The following is a 22,871-nucleotide window of genomic DNA, read 5'->3' as shown; positions in this document are numbered from 1 at the left end:
TCATAAATAAATTAGGAGCTAAAATTATAAATACATATTGAGATCTCTTTGCTTACCTGCATTTTTTATCTGTCAGGGACAAACATAACATCCCAATGAGTTTGCCTGATTTCCAGAGGGAAAAGCCTTACCTTTTTTTCTGCCTGTAGGAGTCAGCTTGGCTGACCATAATGTGTCTGCATGTCCTTATGCTGAGCAGCCTTCCCCAGAATACAATGCTGAGGTTTGGCCTGAGTTTTCCTGCTGCCTTGACTAGGCTATTGCAGTGTGGAACAAGCGATGAGCTCTCCAGAGGTGGCTGTTGGGGTGAAGCACTTTTGGGTAGTATGGTGTCCACAGATGGAGTAATTAATATGTAAATGGTAATGTCTGTTCTTAGCATTTGCAGTGATACAGTAGATTTCATTCACATTTTGATGGTAGGGTTGTATCTTGATGTTGTATCAAACCAATTCATGCCAAAGTTGATTGGTGCCTTTTGAAAAAATACTCTTGACAAAACTTGCTGTTTCACTCAAGGTAAATGAAGCCAGGTTAACAAGTCAATTTTTGCATAAATGAACTTAGGACCAGAACTGGCCAAATTGCATGAAAGCTAAGCAGCGTGCTCTGATTACTTAACAGCTGACTTGACTGTGAAGATTTGCATTTCTCTACTGTTTTATCACCTTAAAAAATGGACACTTTTGTTTCAAATAAATGGGGCAAGTTTCCTGAAGAATACAGCTAGGGTTCATGCATTAAGTGCATGAATGTTTCTTGCATTAACAAAAAGCAAAGGAGAATTGTTTGTGATTACACTGAGCTTTGAACACAATGATATGTTCTATGGGATCCGAACTTTTTCTTCAAAGTTAACCTATGCCCTTGTATATTGATCTGATCTGTTATACAGACATAAGAGGACTGGAAATTAAGTTTTTCTTCCTGGTTACAAGGTGAAGAAAGGCTGCAATCCATTCAAGTATGTACCAGCAGTGAAAAGAAGCAAATGCTAAGTATCTGAGGGAATCTGACCCGAGGAGCTGGCTGAGCTGTAAGGATTGTTTTAGGATTACTGCCTGATCCTAATGTTATGTTTACAGCAGGCATATGGCAGCTGAGACAATGCCTGCAGGGCTATGTCAAATTTTTTATCAGAGGCAATTGTCAATATTGTTGTGAAAACCTATCAGGCTTCATGTTTCACCTTAGTTATCTCAAAGGAGAGGAATACAGAGGGAGGCCACATTTCTTTCCTCTTACAACTTTGGGTCACCTGCAGCTACATAATTTTTATTCCATCCATCAGATGAGAGAATGGAAGATCAGTTGACTGACACTGATATTTCCCAGGAAAAGTAAGGGCTGGGGAGAGTAATGGTGTTGTTGGTAGTGTATCTGTTTTCTATTAAGCGTGCTGAGATGAAACAGCAAAGTATATATTAGAGATGGCATTCTCTCCTGTCAAAAGGCAGTGATTGCTACATTTAGCTCTTAAATAAATTCAAAATCTTGACAGCGGTTTGCTGAAGCCCCGCAAATAATCAATAGAGCTATTTTTATCTCCTAAATGAGTGAGGCTTTTAAAAATAATAAAGACATCTTTGTAATGACCGACCGAGCTGTTTCAGAGTTAGGTCTGTTGCTCTGTGTTATTGGAGGTGGTGAGTGAAAGGGGTTATTTAGGTATTGCCTTTGTTCCATTCTGCAGGTTTATAACCCCAAAATAAAATTGCAAATGTTTCTGGCAGTCACCCTCCAGGCACAGATGGCTTTCCTCCCAGTTTTCGCAAGCCTGATTTCAGTATAAAACTGAGCAATTATTAGAAAGTGAAATATTGCATTATATAATATTACTACCACCACCATCAACATTGTGACAAATGGAGCGTTCATTGTTTCAGGTGCCTTGTGAGAGAGCTAGTGCCACTGCATTACCCTTTCCTCTAAAACCTGTACCTTTGCTGCTGCTGGTGATGCATAGACAGAGGGATGGAACAGAGCAGATGCTTTAGCAAGGAACTGTGGCCATTTTCTCATTTGCGTTGGCTCTATATTTCAATGCAAATATCACTGAACAGGTGGCTGATGAGGCCCCTGTGGACTGTTTATAGTAAAGGTTACAACAAAATCGATAGGCCTGAGATGCTTCTAATTCCATCTGGGAGATGTTCATCTTCCATCTGACTGTTCCATCTCTGAACAGCAGCATCCTATTAACACTGCAGTCATCGGGGATGTCTCACTCGGGTCAGCAGAAAGTTTCTTCTATTTAGACCTCCATTTGTTCTTTACATTTTCTTTGTGCACCGCACTGGATTGAGCAGTAATGTTGATCTTGACAAGACAGGTTGCCAGCATTAAGCATGCTGAGTTTTGCCTACTGACTTGACACCTGCTACTACCATTCGTCAGGCTGAGGCTCATCACTGCTGCCTGGGGGTTGTCCAGATCTTTTCAGCTTATCGCTTACTGAAGCAGGAGGTAGTGATGTTATGTATCATAGCTGACATTATTGTGTATGATGTATGCCTTGTAAAGTTGCAAATGAGGAGAGGGGAAAGCTGGTAAGGACTCAACATTTGCACAAACCTGAACAAAATAAGCAAGTACCCCTGAAACTTGCTTGAAAAGTACTTTGTATTTTGGCTGAAATTTTATTTGAGAGTTGCATTTTTGCAACTCTTAGTGGGAAGAGTCACATGGTCTGTGTATCTGTGTTTCATCAAACTAGTAATGAAGTTTATATTATTCTTTTTAATGAAGGTAGGTGCTATTGCTTACTATATGAGGCAAAATCACTCTCAGTGGTGTCTGTCCCTTGGGCCTAATCATCACATCTGGCGTGCAGCCCACAGCAGCTGGGCAATGAGTAAGCAGTACTGTATCCAATTAAAATGGTAGTAAAGCGTGTATAGCAGAGAGCAGCCATGCATTCCTCTTACGGTCAAGGAGAACTTTTTGATACACACAAAAGATTAGAGGGAGTGTGCTTCATACGCATAATTTAGGGTCAACAGGGATGCTGGAGAGGTGGGGGCTTCCCTTGGACATTGCCTTCCTACCCCCACCAGCATTCAGGAGCGATCCCTTGTTACTGCGTAATTTGAAGGAGCACAGGTGATTACCCAATGCTTTCATGCACCAGCCTTTCTGGCATAAGAGCCAGCTGCCTGGAGTGCTAGAGTGCTTTTTTGGCCACATGAAATGAATGGCCAACTGTAGAGACAACAGGAGCAGGACAGGAGAGGAAAGATGAATGATGGCTGCACCATCGGTCACAAAAAGATGTTGGAGGTTGGTAGTGATGATGGGCACAGAGCTGGCATTAAGTCTCAGTGGCCACCTGCACCACTGTTCAGGTGACTGAGCAGCAATTGTGAGAGAGAGAACAACATGAGCAAAAGAGCTGGCCATCCCGGGCACTGTCCTGACATATGCCAATTCAGTTGTAATGTCTGGCACTCCATGCTCTGTCTTGCTGATAGCCACTGGTGTCTCCTGTCTCTCGAGCTCCCCAAGCACCCACTGAGGTTCTGTTCACTCACATCTGTGTGATCCTCTTGGCACCACTCAGCCTGGGCATTTTGCATGATCTCTTCTGCCGCCAGGTGCAGCCACGCAAGGTGGCTGAGCAGCAGCTAGCGCACTACACAAACAGGCGTAGACAAAGGATACTCTCCTGAACAGCTCTGCTCTGCTGGCCTAACTTTCCTCATTTTCTGGAAGCTGCAGCCTGCAGGTTGTATTCCTCTCTTTTTGTTGTTGTTATTACATTATTTCCAATTCCTTTCTCTGACTTGCACAGAACTCGTCTTTCACTTTCTAGGAACTGTGAATTTAAAGGGGTAAATAGCAGTAACGGTGTCTTCCACTCAGAGATTTCCATAGGCTTAGCCAAAGGAGATGAAGGATGCTTGCCAGTGTCACATGGCAAATCAGTACCACAGCAGAGAACATGACTCAAGTTGGCCAACTGGTTTCTGCACTCTGCCTTCAGCGTGGCAAAGCATGTGCTGTGTAGATCAATATGGGCTTTTTTATGTATGGGTAGATAGATCTTGCTCTGTAGGTCTCTTTCAATGAGACACTGAAGTAGGACTTGAGTTTCTCATTCACTTGAATGCCTTTAAAGCTCTTACTGCACAAGAATCTAAAATCTTTTTGTTACCTCTGTTACGCAACTCAAATCAGTTTCTTCCCTGCTTTTTTATGGCCCTTTTGCCATTCCCAGGGTAAGAAATGCTGAATGTGATGAGAAGGGCTATTTGCTGAGCATTTCCAGGGTGAGTTCACAGAGGCTGCTACTTTTTCTGGTCATGTATTTTTCCTTACGCGGTAGTCCAAATTCATCTGGCTTCAGTTTTTAGTTTCCTCACTGCTTGGTTAATGCTGTTCCTTCTTTTTTAGACTTACTGTCTTTTTGAAAAATAAGTTATTTCTACATGTTTGTAGAAACAAAAGAATTTGTTTAAGACAGTCATGGTTTTTTATGGCAGTTACGTTTTCTCATCTTGCTTCATGCATAACACAGACCACTGAATTTTGTCTCGTAATTCTCACGTTAAGCTTAACAATTTGTGTATCGAAGTGCAGCTGTTGTGTATGAACACAACCCATAATGGTATAAAGAAGGTTTGTAATGAATGAATATAACAAGATCTGTCCATTACCGAGCAGGCTTACTGTGCCATGGGAAAATTCTGACATGGTTACATACTTTCGATTTTACTTGGAGTTATGCTGGAGGTAGCTGAACATACAGCAAGGCCAAAGCAACAAGTTGGGAGATTTTCTAACATGAAAGAGCATCCTTTTCAATAGTCATTTATAGGTGTGTCTGTGCAGTCATTGCTGTTGCTGTTGAATTTGTTCTCAAGATCAAATCTGGCCTTACAGTTTATGGAGTTTACCAGGAATTTAGCTCTTCCATTTAGGGTTTTTCGTATTTATATATCCTTTCTGGAACTTACAAGCTGTAGATACAATAACCTGGTTACTAGGGTATCATGGCAGCAGCCATGTATCATTTCCTTACCCAAGCAGCTATTCTATATGCATTTCCACCCAGACTGTTGCTCACTAAATGCTAAAAATATCAGACAGCAAAAAGCAGAGCTTGTCATGGTGGCATCTTGCTGGCTCAGATAGCCATGGATAGCCATAGTGGAGGGCACTTGACTCCGAAAAATCAGACTTTTCTCCTTGATTTGGAATGAATGTTACTTTTTTAGCTTCAGAACTCCTTCGTGTCAGCCGCATGATTTTTACAAAATTAAATGCCCCTATGTTGAGCATCAGTGTGTGAGGGTGTATATTTATATGTGTATGTATATGAATATGTGTAGTAATATGTATATTTATATGTATACATAGGCTTTGAGTGAGTAAGTATAATAGTAATAGCAACTATACTGCACTAGTATCCAAACATTCTACTTAGAGGTCGTTCACCTTTGGGCTGCAGTGTACAAACAGAAAGACTTACTCCATCTAGGAAGACAAAACTTTTATTTCTCTATACGTTAAGAGACCATATGGTTTATTTATACTTAATCATAATATGACAAAAAGGAGAGAACACAGAAGTAACCATAACAAGTTATCTTACGTAGGTATTTGAAACCATCAACTTCAGAAAGAAGAATCAGAGCACCAGAGTATCTTGCATAAAGTTATATGTCTTAGGCATGCAAGAAGCAGATTAGTTGGTTTTTTTGAAGCTTGGAAGAAATCTGATCTACTCCACCAACTCAATGGCTACAAGTCATTGCATTAACATAGATTATAAAACATGCTCTTAAACATTTGCAGGGCTGTATTTTATTAGCATGTCTGCTAATAAAAGAACACCACCAACGCTCACTCTTCTTGTCACCACTAGCTTCCTTCAACACGAGCAGTAATTATGTTTTGAACAGGCAGAACTGGAGTTCTCAGAGCCAGTTGTCTCAATGAGTATGGCTTAATGCAGGCCAGACTGAACTGCAGTGGTCTGCATTGACTGAAGATCTCTCCATTGACGTTTGCAAACCTTTTACTTGAAGACAGTGCCTGTACTTGCTCGGCATAACTGTCCAGCTACTCATGCTTCATCAGCCACTGCGTTCACAAGCACTTTTGATTAGAAAGTAGTTTCAGCACAGTTGCAAGTGAGAACATTTGCACTGCTCCCAGGAGCCCAACCAGAGCTGAGTATTTGCTGCAAAGGAAATTTGTACTAAAAATAAGTGTGACCTTCTCGAATCAGCACTTTTCTGAAATTCCACTGAAACAATATGACTTTTTCCACCATTGTAAGAACAGCAAAAATAATGTTATGTTTGAATAATTACCTCCTAGTAAAAAGCTGCCTTTGGATGCAACTTGAGACCTACTTGGTGTTACTTTATTGGCACAGGCATTGATACAGATGTGTAGTCCACTTAAATCAAAGTAGACATTTTGCATTTACTTTGTATGAATTTGAACAACTATGTTCACACTAAACCAACAAAGAATTATGCTTTTTTTTTCTCTTCTCCCTCTTTTCTTCCCTGGAAGCTACCCTTAAGTGTGACAGAGAATTTCATATACTTAAAAACCTACTAATCTAGTCTTTATTAGATGGCAGTATGTTAGTTCATTTTTCAGTTAATTCTTTTCAGGTAAAAGAAAAAAGTTCTGACCCGATAACAGCTACATAAAATGACAAAGTAAGCATGCTGGGCATTGTTCATTTTCCTGGAAGCTGTCTCCCATGTATATTTAGGCAGAGCGGTACACGTGCCTTAATGAGAAGTAGGGAATGATGGTGCAGAATTGCTCATGGGAAAAGTTTTTCAAGCTCTAAAGTGGAGTGGCAGTGATATGTCTACAGTGCTGTAATGCTTTCCTCATAGCATACACACATTGTTAGATAGAGGATGATGTGCTGATAAGGAGTAACAGAAAGCAGCTATTCTTATGCTCCAGAGTCTCACTGTGAGCCAAGTGGTTTGAATTGTCAGCCAGCAGACTGATACTGTGGATGAATAAGGTTTAAGTGGAAGAATTGGATTGCTTGATAAGTTTCTTCCCAGTAAACTATTGCTCCTCATGTGCATTTCAGAAGACTTCTGTGTTGGACTGTAACAATTTCAAGAAGGAAAGAATTTCATTCTATTTGTATATTAAGATAAGTCACTTTGCATTGTACTTACAGGGGCAAAATTTTTAACGCTGCAAAATTGCATTTCGAAAAATTATTTAGAGAGAAAGGAATTGTGTATATCTTTTAAAGTGTGTATCTTACTTATAATTCAAACCTTTTGAGGGAAACTGTATTTCCAAGTGTTATCTTTACTTCTGCTGCTTATTTCTACTTTGGGCATTCCTGAGGGCCCCAAGTGATGTTTCACTGGGCATGGAAACAAATAGAAAAAAAACAGTTCCTGCCCCAGAGAGCTAACAGTCAAGAGAAAATGTAAGAGGTGATTAAAGAGACAAATGGACAAAACAGGTAAAGAAAGTGTCTGCAGGCAGACATAGCTGTGTCAGTAATCATACACAGCTATCGGCCAAACCAGTGCTAGATGGAAATGCTTCTCTTGGGGCTTGTATGTACTGTCTTCTAGTATGCATTCTCACATAAGGTATAATAGACAGTGTCTGCATTGTGTTGCATTTATTCTTGCTATTTTTATCCTTTGCCATCCATCTGACACTTTGTTCAGTTAAGGTGTCAGTCATTGCCTTACATTAAATTTTATTTTTTCTAGTCTCAGTCTCTCAGTTATTTTGTTAATAGAAATAAAGAATCAGCCAAGTTTCCAATTTGTGTGATTGAATAATAATAGGCAAACACAGAGTATAATAAATCATTAGTCCTCATGGACTGTATCCTCCTGTGACAGAGTCCCTATTCCAATCTAGTTGTAAGAGCTGAAATTTTATTTGAAAGCAAATATCTGATAAGGCAGATTAATTATTGTGACATTTTTCAACTGGGTAAAAGATGAGGAATCAGCTGTGTCTGTGAAACTACAAATGAAAATGCAACACTCGACTTGTTACTGCTTTTTTTGGCATCGAGAAAGGAGACATAGGTATCTAATATTAAATGGTGTTGCAGAAGGGCAAGTTAGCACTTTGTTTGCCAAATTAAGTTTCAAAGACTAGGTTATGAAGTTTGACTTTCTGCCCATAAATCTTGAATGACTGACAGACTACTGTAAAATACCTTTGTTCAAAAGGAATCTTTGGCAAGCGGCATCAAAGGTCTGAAACTCTGGAAGGGGTGAAAAGAAAACCCCACTTTTACACTGATTTCCCCTGCTGATCAACGTCTGTGTGAAATTTGCCTGGGAATTATTAGCTGTTTACTGTATTATGTGCTGTTTTCTTCCACTGTATCCAAAGGCCCCTGTGGTTCCTTTTATCTTCAAGATTTAGGGATATTTTTGTACATGAAATGTGAATGAGTGAATGCGTCAGTGGAACACAGGGAAAAAATCCTGGTTTTAGACAGTTCTGTTCTCCAGTATTTTATCTCAAGTTGAAGTATTGGTTTTATGGCACCTAAATTTGTGGGTACATATTTTTATGGTAAAACCCAATGATATGTTCTGCATGCTCCATCAAGCTCTCTCAGTGTTTCTTCATTTGGTTCACAACTCTGGAGGGTATGAATCAGCCCTGTAGTATAACCCTCAATCTCTTTTTAACCAGAATAATGTAGTGTGTTTTTTTTTTTTATTTATGGTGTATGTCATCATGTCATCATCTTAATTATGTAAACCAAAAAAGAGGAAAACAAAATATTTCCCAAAAAACTCTTGTCAGCTGTCAGTCAGTGCAGGAGATGAAGTTTCTTTATGGAATATAAACAGCTGAGGCAGAAGATTCTTCATAACTCACAGATACTTAAGTCTATCTTCAAGCACGATGTGGCACTGTTGGGGCATGGGCTAAAGGGAAACTGATCTGATAGGGCAGTTTCTGCTTAGAAACATGACATACCTCCTCGGGTATGGTGAGAGGCTTGAGGAGAAGGAAAGTTCCCTCTACTTTCCCTTGACTCTTTATAGCTTTCTGGTATGCAGTGGTTAAAACTGAATTGACAGAAGGGACTTAAGCCCTTGTTTGTCTTCCACAGGGTGAAGTAAAGAAGTGAAGCCTCCAGCTGAACTACTATGAGGTCAGAAGCCTTGCTGCTATATTTCACACTGCTACACTTTGCTGGGGCTGGTTTCCCAGAAGATTCTGAGCCAATCAGTATTTCGCATGGCAACTGTAAGTATAAGAGGCCAGAAGACTTAACTTACTTGATACTGATCAGGGGACTTCAAATCAACAGTATTTTGTTATAAATGCAATGAATAAAGTTGTTTTTTTTTATTTCTCCCAGATCAACCAATTTACGTTCTCAGATATTAATACAGGAACGCAACTCTTTCACGTTGATTTATGACTACTGGGTGGTAAACTGCTTGATCTTCCAAAACCATAGCTTTTTTCCTTCTCAAACAGAGACACTTCAGTAGCATAATAAAACCAAATATCTTGCTCTGTCCAGCAGCAAAGGAAGGAAGCCTTCTCCCACTCCAGCCCCATAATCAAAGTGTCTCTCACCTGACTTGTGAAAATGTGGTTCTGGCTAACCAGTGAAGCACCTCAGAGTATCAAGAATAGCACACTGAAGTAACTGAGCTCTGAAAACATAATTTGTTGATCTGATACAAAGAATTGAACTTAATTCTTTAAGCTTTGATGAATTCTTCTGTAGCATTAGGCATTTTTTGCTAAGCTGGAAGTGTAGCTGAAAATCACATCAAGACAAAGAATCTTTTGTAACAGAATCTCTCTTCTTTCTTACCAGCAGTAGTTGGCAAACTCTCCGAAATCTGGGGTAACACAGACAGCTGCAAGTCACTATTGAGGTTTGCTGACTAAACAGGTGAAGAGCTTTCTGTGCATGTCGCCATGCAAGTCAGGCTTAGCATAACTGATTCTTTCACATTTACCTCAATTCAATTCCGATTACTGCAAAGAAAAGTCTTCTGAAGTCCCACAAGTTCAGATGTTTAAAATAAAGTCTTTAGCCCCTGGGTCTGTAAAAGTATGCTAAAGATTAGCAAGTCAGCAATGAGTAGGCTTATGTTTAAGCCTACTTTGGGTCAGGAATTTGAATTTAAAGTGAATCTCTTCATTGTCCTTGCTTACTGAGCTTTGGGGTGGCATTGGCACCCATAAACTTGTCTGTCTTGGGTAAGACCAAGCTGAAAGACAGACTCCAGGGGCACACTTGGTGTGCTCCAAGAACAGGGCAGAACTGCTCTGAAGCAAACCCTACTGAAACATGTCTAGTGTTAACACTAGGTCTTCAGCACCAACTTTTTCACACTCCAGAAGGGTGATTGCTAATCCTCCTGGCTAACGCGATGATAGGCAGTCTTGATCCTTTTGGAGAAATAGAACATTCTTCCTGTGCAGCACGCTGAAATGCACATGAATGTAGAAGTCCCCAGCTCATGCTAGATCCATGAGTTACAGAAGAAACAGTACTGGCAGAGAACAGCTTCGCAGTTAAACTTGGCATTTTGCATATAGGACTTGGTCAAAAAGATTAAGCTTCTGAATGTAAATCCTGCCTGGGCTATCTTAATTTGTTTCTCCAAGAGTTCTCAGCACCTGATTTGAAGGGAAGTTCCTGTTTCTATACAGTTCTATCACCAGGCTTTCTGATGCATGGCACTCTCAAGTGCTTTGCTGAAGCCATGGTGTGAATCAATACTTTGACCAAGCTTGACAGGGAATATACTTTTAGAGGACAACAGCTGAAAATGCTACAGCAGTATCTGAGTTTCTGAAGAAATAGACTCCCTCAAACAGCCCCAGGTTTCTAGGAAAGCATATTGATGGGGAAAAGGCTCAGGCATAGCTAGATACTAGTCAGCTCTGTGTATCATTAACATGCAGCAGTTCTGCATTGCTGATAATGCTCGTCAGAGGTTTATCCTCCTCCTGTCTTCTAACTGTTGTTTTGTTTACTTAACTAGCTCCCTAGTTTGTGCATCTAGGTGTCATGGTCACATATACATATGAAGGGTAACAGCAAGGTGTCCCTTGGTCAGAAGTGTTCACTGTTGTTATAGGTTGTACACAGAGATCATCTGAGGAGCAGCAGCACACCTTGTGCATGCTGAGGTCTCACCAAAAACATCATGGGAATAGGGTGAATAAACGCTCTTGCTGACTGGTAGAGTCGGGGGGGGCAAAGTGGACTTGTTGATAGCATAAGCTCAGCACAGGGCTTCCAGTCAGTATTGTTGTCCAGGTGCCAGAAGAACTGAAGTAGATTGGTTGCCAAAATAATATGCAGTGACTCTCATTTTATGAAGTTCAAGTGGTGGTTTCCCACCGTTTCTCAGAAATCCCCACAGCTGTTCTGCGATGGCAGGTCCAATCCTGTAGGAAACCCAGGGAGCTGGCAGTTTGAACCAAGGAGAGCCAAGTCTTTTGCTTTAACCACTACCAGTCCAGTCATTGTAGTGATTGATGGGCCCCTGTGAAACAGCTTTGTCCTGCTTGTCTCCACTTTGGCAGCCAGGAGCGAGCATTAAAGCTCTGCAAGCAGTGACAGAAAAACTGTGAGAAAGTGCCATGTACCTATGTGCCAAGAGCTCCAGAACAGCTTTACACTCTAAAAAACTGACAAATTTTGTCTTCGACAAAGTGATTTCTTTCTTCTTTGCAGCTGCAAAGACTTGAAGAACTCTCCAGCCCTCTGTGCTCATGCCTTCCAACCCCAGGCTGTGGTGCCAGGGCAGAACAGAAACCACAGGTTTTGGCCGTCGCTGGGCCCCATAGTACTCAGTGTTAGCATGGTTTCAGTTTGTGATTCTCTTTTGACCATGTTTTTTTTTTTTTTACCTTCCCACAGATACAAGACAGTATCCGGTGTTTGTGGGTCACAAACCAGGGCGGAACACCACGCAGAGGCACCGGCTGGACATCCAGCTGGTCATGGTCATGAACAGGACCCTCTACGTTGCTGCTAGGTCAGTAGTCCCCTGCTTGGCTGCTCCTCCCTTGCTGCTTTCAGAGGAGGAAGGAGAAGATGACGGATATTCTGAGTTCTTCTCTGCCGGTCACATTATTTTTAGGATTTTCTCACACTCACAGAGAGTTTTGCAACCTGTTAGTAAGACATATTGGAAACCTTGTTAGTGAACAAAGGTTCAGTTTTGCGAGGTACTGAGACAGTCCTTTCAGGACTACACACCTCTATCGTCCTTTGAGTCCAGCAAGAGGAAAGTTGGCAGAGAAATTGGTCAGCCCCATGGAAGAGAGAGTCCATCCTTATCTTGTAATTTTGTTTGTGCACACCATTAATCACATATTTTAGAGAATGCTTCTGTTGGTGCACAAATATATGTTCAGATAAGAGTTACTAAACTGTAACATTGCTGTTTTAGGCATGTTTTTAATGTCTTAAAGCAAAAAAGAGGCAAACATGTTTGCTGCTGTTCTTTTGATGTATTCAGCAAGGTTAGTTGAGTTTGGTGTCTGGATTTTTTTTGAGAGCTATACCATGCAGAAAAAAGCACATGCCTAAATTGCATATAGAGCCACCCATTCAGCTTGCATAGCTCGGCATGGCACCATCAGCTTCAGTGAAGCTACACCGATTTATACAGCTGCCAACCTGGCACAGATCAGACATTCACGCTTCCTCTCCCTGCCTGATGTTAGCAAAGGAGATTGATGATCTGAGAGTGGGAATTGCCTGATGGACACAGGATAAATGAAAGAAGGGTCCAGATTAGCAAGGGTGGGTAGTCCATCTTAGGAGCTCTTCAACTCAGATCCTGTTTGGGATCTCCCCACAAGCTGCCTCTCCAGTAGCAGCTGTTTCCTGCTGGTTTTCTGGTCCTTCTCCTCCGTCAGAGAAATACATACCCTTCTGCGTGTGCCACAGAGAGCCAGGCTGTTGCTGCAGATGGGAGAAGTGGTGGGTGGGATGGCCAGAAGGTGGGAGGGAACAGCTACTCAACAGGCAGCCTCGCACCACCAGCCCTGTCCTCAAAGCCCTTGGCAGCCTCCAGGAGCTGCCTGGCTTCCTTCTCAAACAGCCACTCCCCATCTTCTGGGTGGTCGGATGTGTCCTGTGGTGGAGATCTGCCTGTTGATCTCCACTCAGCACCAAGGAATTAGTCGGGTTACACCAGTGGGGTCACTGAGTGCTGTTTTTACATAGGCACATCTCTGGCTGCAGGAAGACCACACTTCAGCCTGTTGACATACCCAGGCATCGCAGCCTTACCAGCCAAGCACAGCTTCTTTGGGCTTCTCGCATACTCAGTTTGTACGGGATCTGGGCAGCAGAGCTCTGGGTTCTCACTCATGCCGAGCCCTTGCGTCAAGTCCGGGCAAAGAGAGTGCATCCTTCCACGGGGAGCTGCAGTGGCATTGGTGTAGGGCACGAAGAGTGGGCAGCCCCACAGCAAGGCCTCTCTGCTCTTTGCCTGAGCTCTGGGCTTAGTATTTTTGCTGCCTTTATTGTGATAATGAGTGGGGCGGGGGAGCGGGCTGAAGGGGTTTGAAAGGTGGTGGCAGGATTTCCTCCTTTTCATGGCTGAGTTTCCTTTGCTTTCCCTATTTGTTTTTCTTTAAATTAGGAGATCGTTTGCAGTGAGAAGGTGGTAAATCCACTTTGTAGGTTTTGCTCTGCTGTATTCATAGTTTGTTCCCAGAGTGAGAGTGATGCAATTAGACTGTCGCAGTGCCCAAGCAACCGGTATTACAGCAGGAAAACCCAGTGGAACAATTTGGGATATGAAATCACTGGGTGCACAAATAATATAAACAATGCTAGTAATACCAGTATGTGTACTGGTACATGAATATGCATTCTTATGTATTATGTGGCTATATATTTGTATAAAACAGTTTACTACAATGAGAGTGCTTATATACTCCTAAGGTCTAGTGACCTACAAAAAAGAATAAAGACCTGGTCTGTTTTGTACTTACATAAGCCCCAAAAATCTTCTTACACTTTTTTTCCTATGTAACTCAGAAACTCTTTGACATATTCTTTTCCCCTCCAGAGGTTACTGAATAAAATCCCTGCTGGGCTGAGAAGCCTATGTGACACAAGTTAAAATTCAAAGGTCATTTTTATCTATAAGTAATAAGCTTCAGAAAACGAGTCATCCTTTGATAACTTGTTGTGAATGTAAGTTTATAACTGCAATACTACTTCTCCTTTAGAGGTAGTAGTAAATCTAGAGACTGAAGCAAACGTGTACTCAATCAAAGGTGTTTCTCAAAGAGTTTTGTAACAGGATTCATTGAAAACTGTAGCTAACGTAAATCCCTTAGCTATCATATCAGGTGTTGCTTTCATGCTGGTTTTTTTAGACATTGAAATATAGTGATGCTAAGTTTGCATTTGTACCCAATTATCTGAAAAGCAATCAAAACAAATAATGAAACATTGAGAGCTTTATTTTGGGGTTGTTGGGTTTGGATTGGGTTTTTTTGTTTGCTTGCTTGTTTTAGAAAATCCAGCATTTACTTTGCAGGCAGTTTCCTTGTGCAGGAGAGGACTAACTCAGATTTGAGCGCCGCTAACACTTTATTACTGAGCAACTGGTGCAGAACAAAATTTCTACTGTCAGTTGCTTATTTTGTCATACAGGATACGTGACTCCCATATTAGTTATTACCAAATAAAATTTTGTGTTGCTTCAGAAAGGCTTTATTTCATATTGTCAGGCAGAGATATCCAGCTGTATAAATTAGAGTAACTCAGCCAAAGCTCATGAAGCCATGCTGTCTGAATATCTGGATTGCAGTCTGCAAAGGACCAGCTCTGTTTTCTTTTTTCTCATGGGAAGGGTACTCCCTCACTCTTTCTCTCACACTCACCCACACCCGTGCACACACACCCTTTTTCTAAGTTTGCCATGTCTCCTCCTCCCATTGTCTTGTATGGTGGCAGCTTTTGTTCACATTATCTGTCACCCTTCATATGCGTGTACAAAATGGTTTATGGAGCCCACAAAGCAAGGGGATGGCTCCCTCCTCATTTGCAGTTACACATTTACAGAGGATGCACTGGGTGGCCAAGGGTCATGCACAGCCGGTGGCATTATTTAAATTCCCTTCCTCGGCAAGATTATGCCATGGCAACAAAACTCAGTTCTGCTGACTGGAGGTGGGAAAAACGGAAGCTCTAGGATTAAGTCAATTTGTGTTAGAATAACTTAATTAGCAGCGAGCTGTACACATACCACAGCTACTAGATAGTAGGAGTTGGGCAGCAGTGGGAAAAGGAGGGCAGGGACAATCCCGCATTGTCTGTGGTTAGAGAGCCCTCCCCTGAATTTGACAGCTCTTTCGCTCTGCTGATATTGTCAGCAACTACCTTTCACGTACAGCATGAGAAAATTATATGTAATTTGCCTGATACTAACCCTCTTTCAGATGATCCTGTAACTTAGCATCTGAGTTTTCCTTGAACTGTTTCTTGAACCAGAAAGTAAATTCCCTGGAAGCTGTTTTATTGAGAGTGGAACTAAATGACTCAAGCCTCATTCTGAACACCACCACTGTATTTTCTAATTGTCTTGTTTAAGAAGAAAAAAACAAAGCTACTGGAAAGCAAGACTGATGATTAAAAACAAGAGCTGTGCTGGGAGAAGTTTTTTAGAGCTCCAACCACACCTAATTTGCAATTCAGGAGATTTTGTTCCCACTTTTATATAGTAGGAGTGACAGCAACAAAGAGTGATGCAGATAAAAAGGGAACCATGCAGTAATCTACGAAGTTGATATCACACTAATGGGTAATTTTAGTCCAGCACCAACCTTGACCACTGCTCTGCCAGTAAAGTCAGGCAAATAATAAACTGAAGCATGAAACCAGTCTTGGAAGTAAATGACAGCTCTGGTTTTAGAGAGTCTGGAGGAGAAGAAAACACACAACTCCTCAGTTTAGCATCTTACAAAGCAAACAGCCTCAAGCGCCATAGCAGACAGCAGATTTTTAAAAGCCAGTTCCCCACAACAACGCTGCCTCTTTTCTCCATGTGAGAGAAGTGTTGCTTATTCCTCTTATAGCAGTGTTTTGTGTTGGCTTTATTTAAAAGACTAGCACTGTTTCCCCAAAACCCAATAAAATGAAGCTAACCTTGACAGCAAGGATTTCTAAAATGGAAACAGTCTGTATCCTACTTTCAGCAGACCTCTCCAATGCTGTGGATCATGCTCCAGCTGCACAGCTTTCTGCATTTTAAAAAGGCAATGTTATTTCATGGAAAACTTAAATGCTCAGTCTCAGTTTGGTGTGGTGGTTACTACAGCATTGTGGCTTGGTGGATTTTTTTACAATTTTAGGTTCCATACAGAGATGTCCTTGTTCTCAGCTTACACAGAGGAGAAAGTTTAAAAATATCTCTTTACTGAGTAGCTGAGTCTATTTTCTCTTTACAAGAGGAGATTGGCAGGTAATTGTAGAGAGGGACAGGTTCTCAGGAAAACAGGAAACTAAATGTAAGCAAGAAAAGAAATGTGAACTTTTTTCAGAGGAGTATTTTACAGTTTTGTTTGGCCACCAGTGTGTGAAGAGAAGAATGATTTCTGAGAATAGTTTTGTGGCTGTCAGCCTTTTGCCTACCATATTGTCAATCAAATTATCACAGCTGAGGTTAGACGCATAATTTTTTTTTTAAAAAAAAAAAAAAAGAAAGAAGCATTAACCTCTTTTTAACCCTGAATGGCTAAATGTGGCACAGTGACTGCTAGCCCAGGAGTCTGGCAAAGGCTACCTAAGAACTGGTGTAGCTGATTTCAGGATACACAAAAATATCTACATGCTAGATCATGGCAACTGCTGTAGGACCTATAGAATAGAAATGATACGAGGCTCATCTCCTTTCCAAAATCTCATTTATTCAAATAATTGCTTTTTGGAAAAAATCTTGCTTTGAAGTTTTGTCACATTTTTCTTTTTTTCTTAATGGGAAGCAAGGTAGTTTATATATGAAAGTGCTTTTCTGGGAGAAGCAGATGATGCTGTCAGTAATGTTCCCTGGTAAAACCTGTGATCTTTTTTGAATGGATTATGGATTATCTTGTGATATATAGCTCTCTTCTTAGAAAATTAACTATCTGACTATTCCATTTGACTTTGCATTAATTTGCCTTTGTTTACAGGGACCATATTTATACTGTTGATATGGACACATCACATTCAGAAGAAATTTATTTTAGCAAAGTAAGTAGCTTTTATCATCATCCAGAAACCAAGGACACTAGAACAAGCTTCAAATAAATAGGAAGATGACATTATTTCAAACAACTTGCCAGCTCTGCTGTAAAAACTGTAATAAGCAAGTAAGATGGCATTGCTAATCATAACTGGGGAAAGCTAGAGTAGCAATCATGTCTTCTGTGAATTTCTGATAAGTGATTTAGCTGGGCTGATAAGCAATTCATACTGAAATACAGTGAGGTCTCTGATGGAACATCTGTCAAACATCTATTCATTTATATTCAGCAGTTTTCTGTAACAGCTATACTACCCCAATTAAGTATACTAGAACTTTCATCATAAAAAGCAAGTGCTATTTACATATATCCATGCACACAAATTTTATTCACTCGTGCAAGTACTCACTAAATAAAATCTTATTATAACATCACTTTGTAGATGTGTTCACAATGTCTCCATGGGAAGTTAACATTCGAACTAAGAAAAGCTTTGTCTGCATTACGATATTGTATATTAACATAAACATACTAGAAATAACCTCCCTTCAGCTCCTTTGCATTGCATACACATTGTGTAATATGTGCCAAACACAGCCTTGGTCCAGCAGAAGATCATATGAATGTGGGCATTGGATGAATTCCACTGTAGGAGTGGAGAGTGTTTCATTATAACTATGAATGATGCTTAAGATGAGCTTGTGACCAATTACTCGTCAAAAAATGAGGGCACAGGCTTGTAATGGAAATAAATATTCATGGTTACTCTTTCAGGTTGGGGCCCTTCATGAATGCACAGTGCTTCAGTTTACTTATGGGAAACACTGTCAGGACTGTCATGGGTATAGTGTTTAAGGTGTTACTATCTTAGGCCATATGTTTTTAAATAAAGTTTTATTTTAATTTATCAGCCTACCACATTTGACCACTCCTAAAACTCACCGCAAAAAAGTCAAGGCTGAGATTTGCCTGTAAATGTTCTGGAGGAAGAGTATTAGCAGATAAAGTCAGCAGTGTCTTGATAGGTGGAGGGCTTTCTGAGCCTGTTAGCTGACTTGAAGCGATAAGAATTACCTGAATTCGATTTCTTTGCTAATCTAAAACATCGTCTTCCAGAATACATATTTCATTTAGAATCCAGTTAGGGTTTATAGTCCATAAATGTTTATCCTGATTTGCAGAACAATATCAAATTAAAAGAAGAGAGCATCTGGTACTTTTAAGAAAAGTGTACATATTTTTGAAAGTTGGCCTATTGCTGAAATCTGTTGGTTCAGGCTTTTAAAAAATGGGATAGGTTTCTAGTCTAATGAATAGATGGCAACACAAAATTAAGTGAATGCTCCACATCACTGATCTTTCATTGTTGTGGTGAATTAATCATAGAGAAAGGGTGCAGAAAGCTTTCAATAAATATATGTTCAACAGCTAGTGTCCCCTAAGGGACTTCTGAAATCAAATGCAAACAACCTCCGGGCTCTAACTGATTTCTTTCTTGATCCTTGCAGAAATTGACATGGAAATCTAGACAAGCTGATGTAGACACATGCAGAATGAAGGGAAAACATAAGGTAGGCAATTTTCATTTCTTCTGCATCTGCCACTTTAGTTTAGTTGCTTCACTATTATCTTGGGCTGCTGTCTGTGATGTGGAATGGATCATGCCATTCACTTCTTGCCAGTAATTGCATTTTCCATCAACTTACTGAAGGCTTTAATTTGCAAAAATAGTTTGCTTTTAATGTGATAAAATATTACAACAGGAGCCACAGCAATATCCTGAAATACTTAAAGCACTGGGGATTTTGGACATAGTGCTTAGTGTACTGATTTTGCTTACCAGTGCCTCAAAAGCTAAGTGATGTTGTCCATCCTCCCGCAGAATTTACTGAGAAGTTTGTGTAAAGTGCCAGAAAGCATAAATGTGTACAGTTGTAGAAGAACTGTTTCTCACACCAATTTTACCCTACTGTAACCTATGACTAGCACAAGTGGTATCCGAATTAGATGCAGCCTCTTTGATTCTTTACACCTGCTTCCCCTTCTAGTTACAGATGCTTTATGCCAATACATTGCATTGGTGATGCTACTGTCTTACAGCAACATAGATAAGAGGATCAGATTTTTCACTCTTGAGGAAAGCAACAGCATTCAAACAAAATTCACCTATGTGGACAACAGCAAAATCTGAGCTATAATATGAATATCATATCGTCAGTTCTTTGTAACCATTTTTAAACCACTAGACTATAAATCAATTGCATCTGGCTCATTGTCAGTTAAACGTAGTTGAAATAAAGCCCAGAATATCACAGTGGCTACCAGCCAATTTCATTTTAGACCTGACAATGAAATATCATGGCATAAAAATAAAACCAGACACCCAAAATGCAGTAGGTGAAATACTTCTTATTATTTTTCTTCAGGACGAATGTCATAATTTTATTAAGGTTCTTCTAAAAAGAAATGAGGATACATTGTTTATCTGCGGAACAAATGCATTCAACCCTTCTTGCAGGAACTACAAGGTATGTGATCTGTTTGTGGGATTTAATTTATGCCTTGCCTTTTTGTTGGATTTATTGAGACTATGCTGGCAACAGCATGAGGTTGTTGTTCAACAGTGCATCATTTAACTCTGTAGCGTTTATCTTGACTTGTTTCAATGCTACAGAGCTCAACGTTGATTAGATTTCTGAGGATTGTTCGGATTGATTACCTCTTTTTTTGCAACTCCTGCACATCAGAATTTATTGCCACTTTGCATTGCCCTCCATAGGTGCAGAGTCCTTTGGATACCTGCATAGGGATGTGGTCACTCAGAAAGTTCCTTAGCTTGTCACTGACATCCACGTCAAGTCATGTGCTGATGCTGAGCGTTACCTTTGTTGTAGCATGTTTTAAATGTCTCTGTTGTACTCATCTCAATCCCAAAGCCAGTTCTCAAGACTCTTGAGGGCTTACTTAGCACAGCAAAACCTGGGCAGATTAGAGTTGAGGATCCAGCAGATCTAGAAGCTGTGGAGATCCTATGGCATTGTGTGCTGTAAAAGTGATTGACAGTAGGTCTCCACAGGGAAGGGTATGGCAGGAGGGTGATGTATTCCTCACTAGCTTGGGATCTGCAAAGCCAAAACACTATCTAGAGCAGTGTAGAAAACTGTGCCAGTCAATGGACACTCGACATTAGTTCCTTGACCCCAGTTTCTTCCTTTAACACAGTGTGTCCCTGTCATCTGCGTTTTAACAGGGCCCATTTATTCAATATTTCCCATTTTCTCTGTCTTGCACCAGTATAATCTGTTATATATACAACAGATATATTAGTGATATATCTGTTATATATGAGAGATATAACCTCCAACAGTGGATGTCTCTGCAGTAGCTTTGAAATGAATTCACTTAGCCCCTTGATATCCAGAGTCTGCTTTTCCAGGCACTGCAATGTCCCACAGATCATTTCTCATCCTTCTTCAGGAAAAAGAAAATTCAACTTTGGTAACACTGCTTCTGATAAAGTCACAATTCTCATTCATTTCATTGGGTTCAGAGTCATTGTAAAAAACAAAGACATTAACATCCAGGAAAACGACTTCCTTAGTGGTATTCACTGTGACTGCTGCTCTTCCTTGCTTTTTCTGCAATGCTGCTTTACCTTGTTTAGCCACTGTGATGGCTATAGTCTAGGAAACACAGGAGAAAAGTTCAGTGTGGTCTTTTCTTTCAGTCTGTGGAGGAAGAATCAAAGTTAAATAAAAATACAAGCCTGCATCATGGTAACTGTGTGGTACAGGTAGCTGCTCTGTTAACAGCCATTTCTTCTTTTCTTCCTTTCCTTGCATCCTGCTCCTAGCATGCAACGAAGCTTCTCGGTCTCAGTGCTGTATTTAGTCTTCCAGCACAGTTTGTCATTTTTTAGCTCTCCATGCCATTAATGCATCTCGCGAATCTCAACCAGTCTCCTTGCTAGAAAGCCGTCTTTTAATACAAACACAGGTTTCCTTGGCATCCTGATGCGAGGGATATAAATGGCCCTCCTTACGCTTACTGCGGATGTTTCATTCCCTGTGATGCATGGCCTCTGCAGACTGCCTCACCTGTTGCTGAGCTGCAGGGGCTGGATAGTGTGATACCTCTGGGAGTCAGAAGAAGGTCTCTCCAACACCTGCCCTGGCTTTTCTTCCATGTATTTCTGCATTATATTGAGAGAGCACTAAATATGTGCCAAACAGAAAACAGGGCTGTCCCTCCACACTGCCAAAGGAAGTGTGGATGAGCCTGGGGCGAGAGGCTCAGTGCAGGAAAAGTTGCTTAGGACTGTAACTCATTCCCTCTTTGAATGCTTTGTGAAATGCTTTTCAGCCCTTGGGTAAACACAACTAATTCCCTTCAGAGTGGATTTTGACAGGAAGGACGCATGACAGAAAACAAATGATGACAAATCATCCACCAGAGGACTTGGGTGCTGTAACATATGAGCTAAAAGTTGATTGAAGTATTTCATGATGCCGGGTGGGTTATTTTTCAGGCTCTGTGAATCTGTAGTGTATGTGATTTATACCGTATGAGCTGCTTATGTTACTTGAATATGCTAGAAAGATTCTTATTCCCAAAATATGGTAGTATAAGAATCTTAAAGAGGTAAGAGTTGTACCTTTCCCCTGTAGCTCACTAAACCCTCTTGAACTTAGCGTAAAGTTTATTTGTGTATTTGTATCATTATCAGTGCCTGGGGTGAATTTATTTCCCAGGAGTTACACTTAAGCCTCAGATTTTACAATTCCTGCACAGATTAATTCTTGCCTGATGGTAAGAGGATTTCTCCATGACAGAGACTCAACTGATACAGTAAGACTTGGAGAGCATCCTTCTGAGTATGCAAATCAAGGAAGAGAGCACCACTGTTGAGACTAGAGCAGAAGGATCTCCGGACTTTGGGGAGAAAAATGCACACACAGATAATTGTCCTAGTGTTGTTTCTTCTGACTGCTGTGGCTTGCAGTCTTTTCTGTGTATAAGAGCGCTTCTGTTGGATCACTGTTGAGGATAAATTTTGAATCCTTGCCAGAACCACAGACCACATAGCCTGCTACAGTTCAACAGGAAGCTTGTGTACAGATAAAATATAGACTGAGGACTTTTGTAAAATGTGTCAGGGCAAGAGTGACTAGCTCCAAAAGAATGCCTGACTTATTGGACACACTTTCTTCAGACTGATTTTATTTAACACCGTGATTTTTGTTAGGTTCTTAATTCATAGTCAGGAGCACATTTAGAGAAAGGGCCTTCCTCCCTGCCCAGAAAAGAAGAAACACTGTCATAAGCCTCATCCTGGGTAAGAAGTTTTGTTTCTCTGTCTGAGAAGCTCCCTTTTGTTTTTCAGATGGATACCCTGGAGTTCCTGGGAGATGAATTCAGTGGAATGGCTAGGTGCCCCTATGATGCAAAGCATGCTAACGTTGCATTGTTCGCAGGTAAAGTGACAGAGATAAAATTTTTGCTTTCTGTCCTGCAGCCCAGGCTTGCCATAGCACTGCGTCTCTTGAGTTGAGAATGCCAAAATCTAAAAGGTGACAAAGGGAGTGAATAATGACTAAAAATAAGGGGCATAAGGAAATCACTAGCATGGAAGCCTTCCCTTCGCTGGGATT

The 22,871-nt window shown here is 40.7% G+C and overlaps 1 protein-coding gene across 3 annotated transcripts in view; it reads left to right on the top strand.

Annotated features, from left to right (window-relative positions):
* Positions 1 to 22,871, top strand: part of SEMA6A (semaphorin 6A) — a 118,946-nt gene that overhangs the window by 43,663 nt on the left and 52,412 nt on the right. For all 3 annotated transcript variants that reach the window (XM_068423046.1, XM_068423045.1, XM_068423047.1), the window contains exons 2-7: positions 9,098 to 9,234; positions 11,885 to 12,002; positions 17,167 to 17,227; positions 18,729 to 18,791; positions 19,647 to 19,748; positions 22,604 to 22,694. In XM_068423046.1, coding sequence (XP_068279147.1) covers positions 9,135 to 9,234; positions 11,885 to 12,002; positions 17,167 to 17,227; positions 18,729 to 18,791; positions 19,647 to 19,748; positions 22,604 to 22,694 — 535 coding nt within the window. In that variant the 5' untranslated portion in view covers positions 9,098 to 9,134. The remainder of the gene's footprint in view (positions 1 to 9,097; positions 9,235 to 11,884; positions 12,003 to 17,166; positions 17,228 to 18,728; positions 18,792 to 19,646; positions 19,749 to 22,603; positions 22,695 to 22,871) is intronic.

This window comes from Nyctibius grandis, chromosome Z, assembly GCF_013368605.1.
Source record: "Nyctibius grandis isolate bNycGra1 chromosome Z, bNycGra1.pri, whole genome shotgun sequence".
NCBI lineage: Eukaryota > Metazoa > Chordata > Aves > Nyctibiiformes > Nyctibiidae > Nyctibius > Nyctibius grandis.
This window is presented reverse-complemented; position numbering and strand designations above follow the sequence as displayed.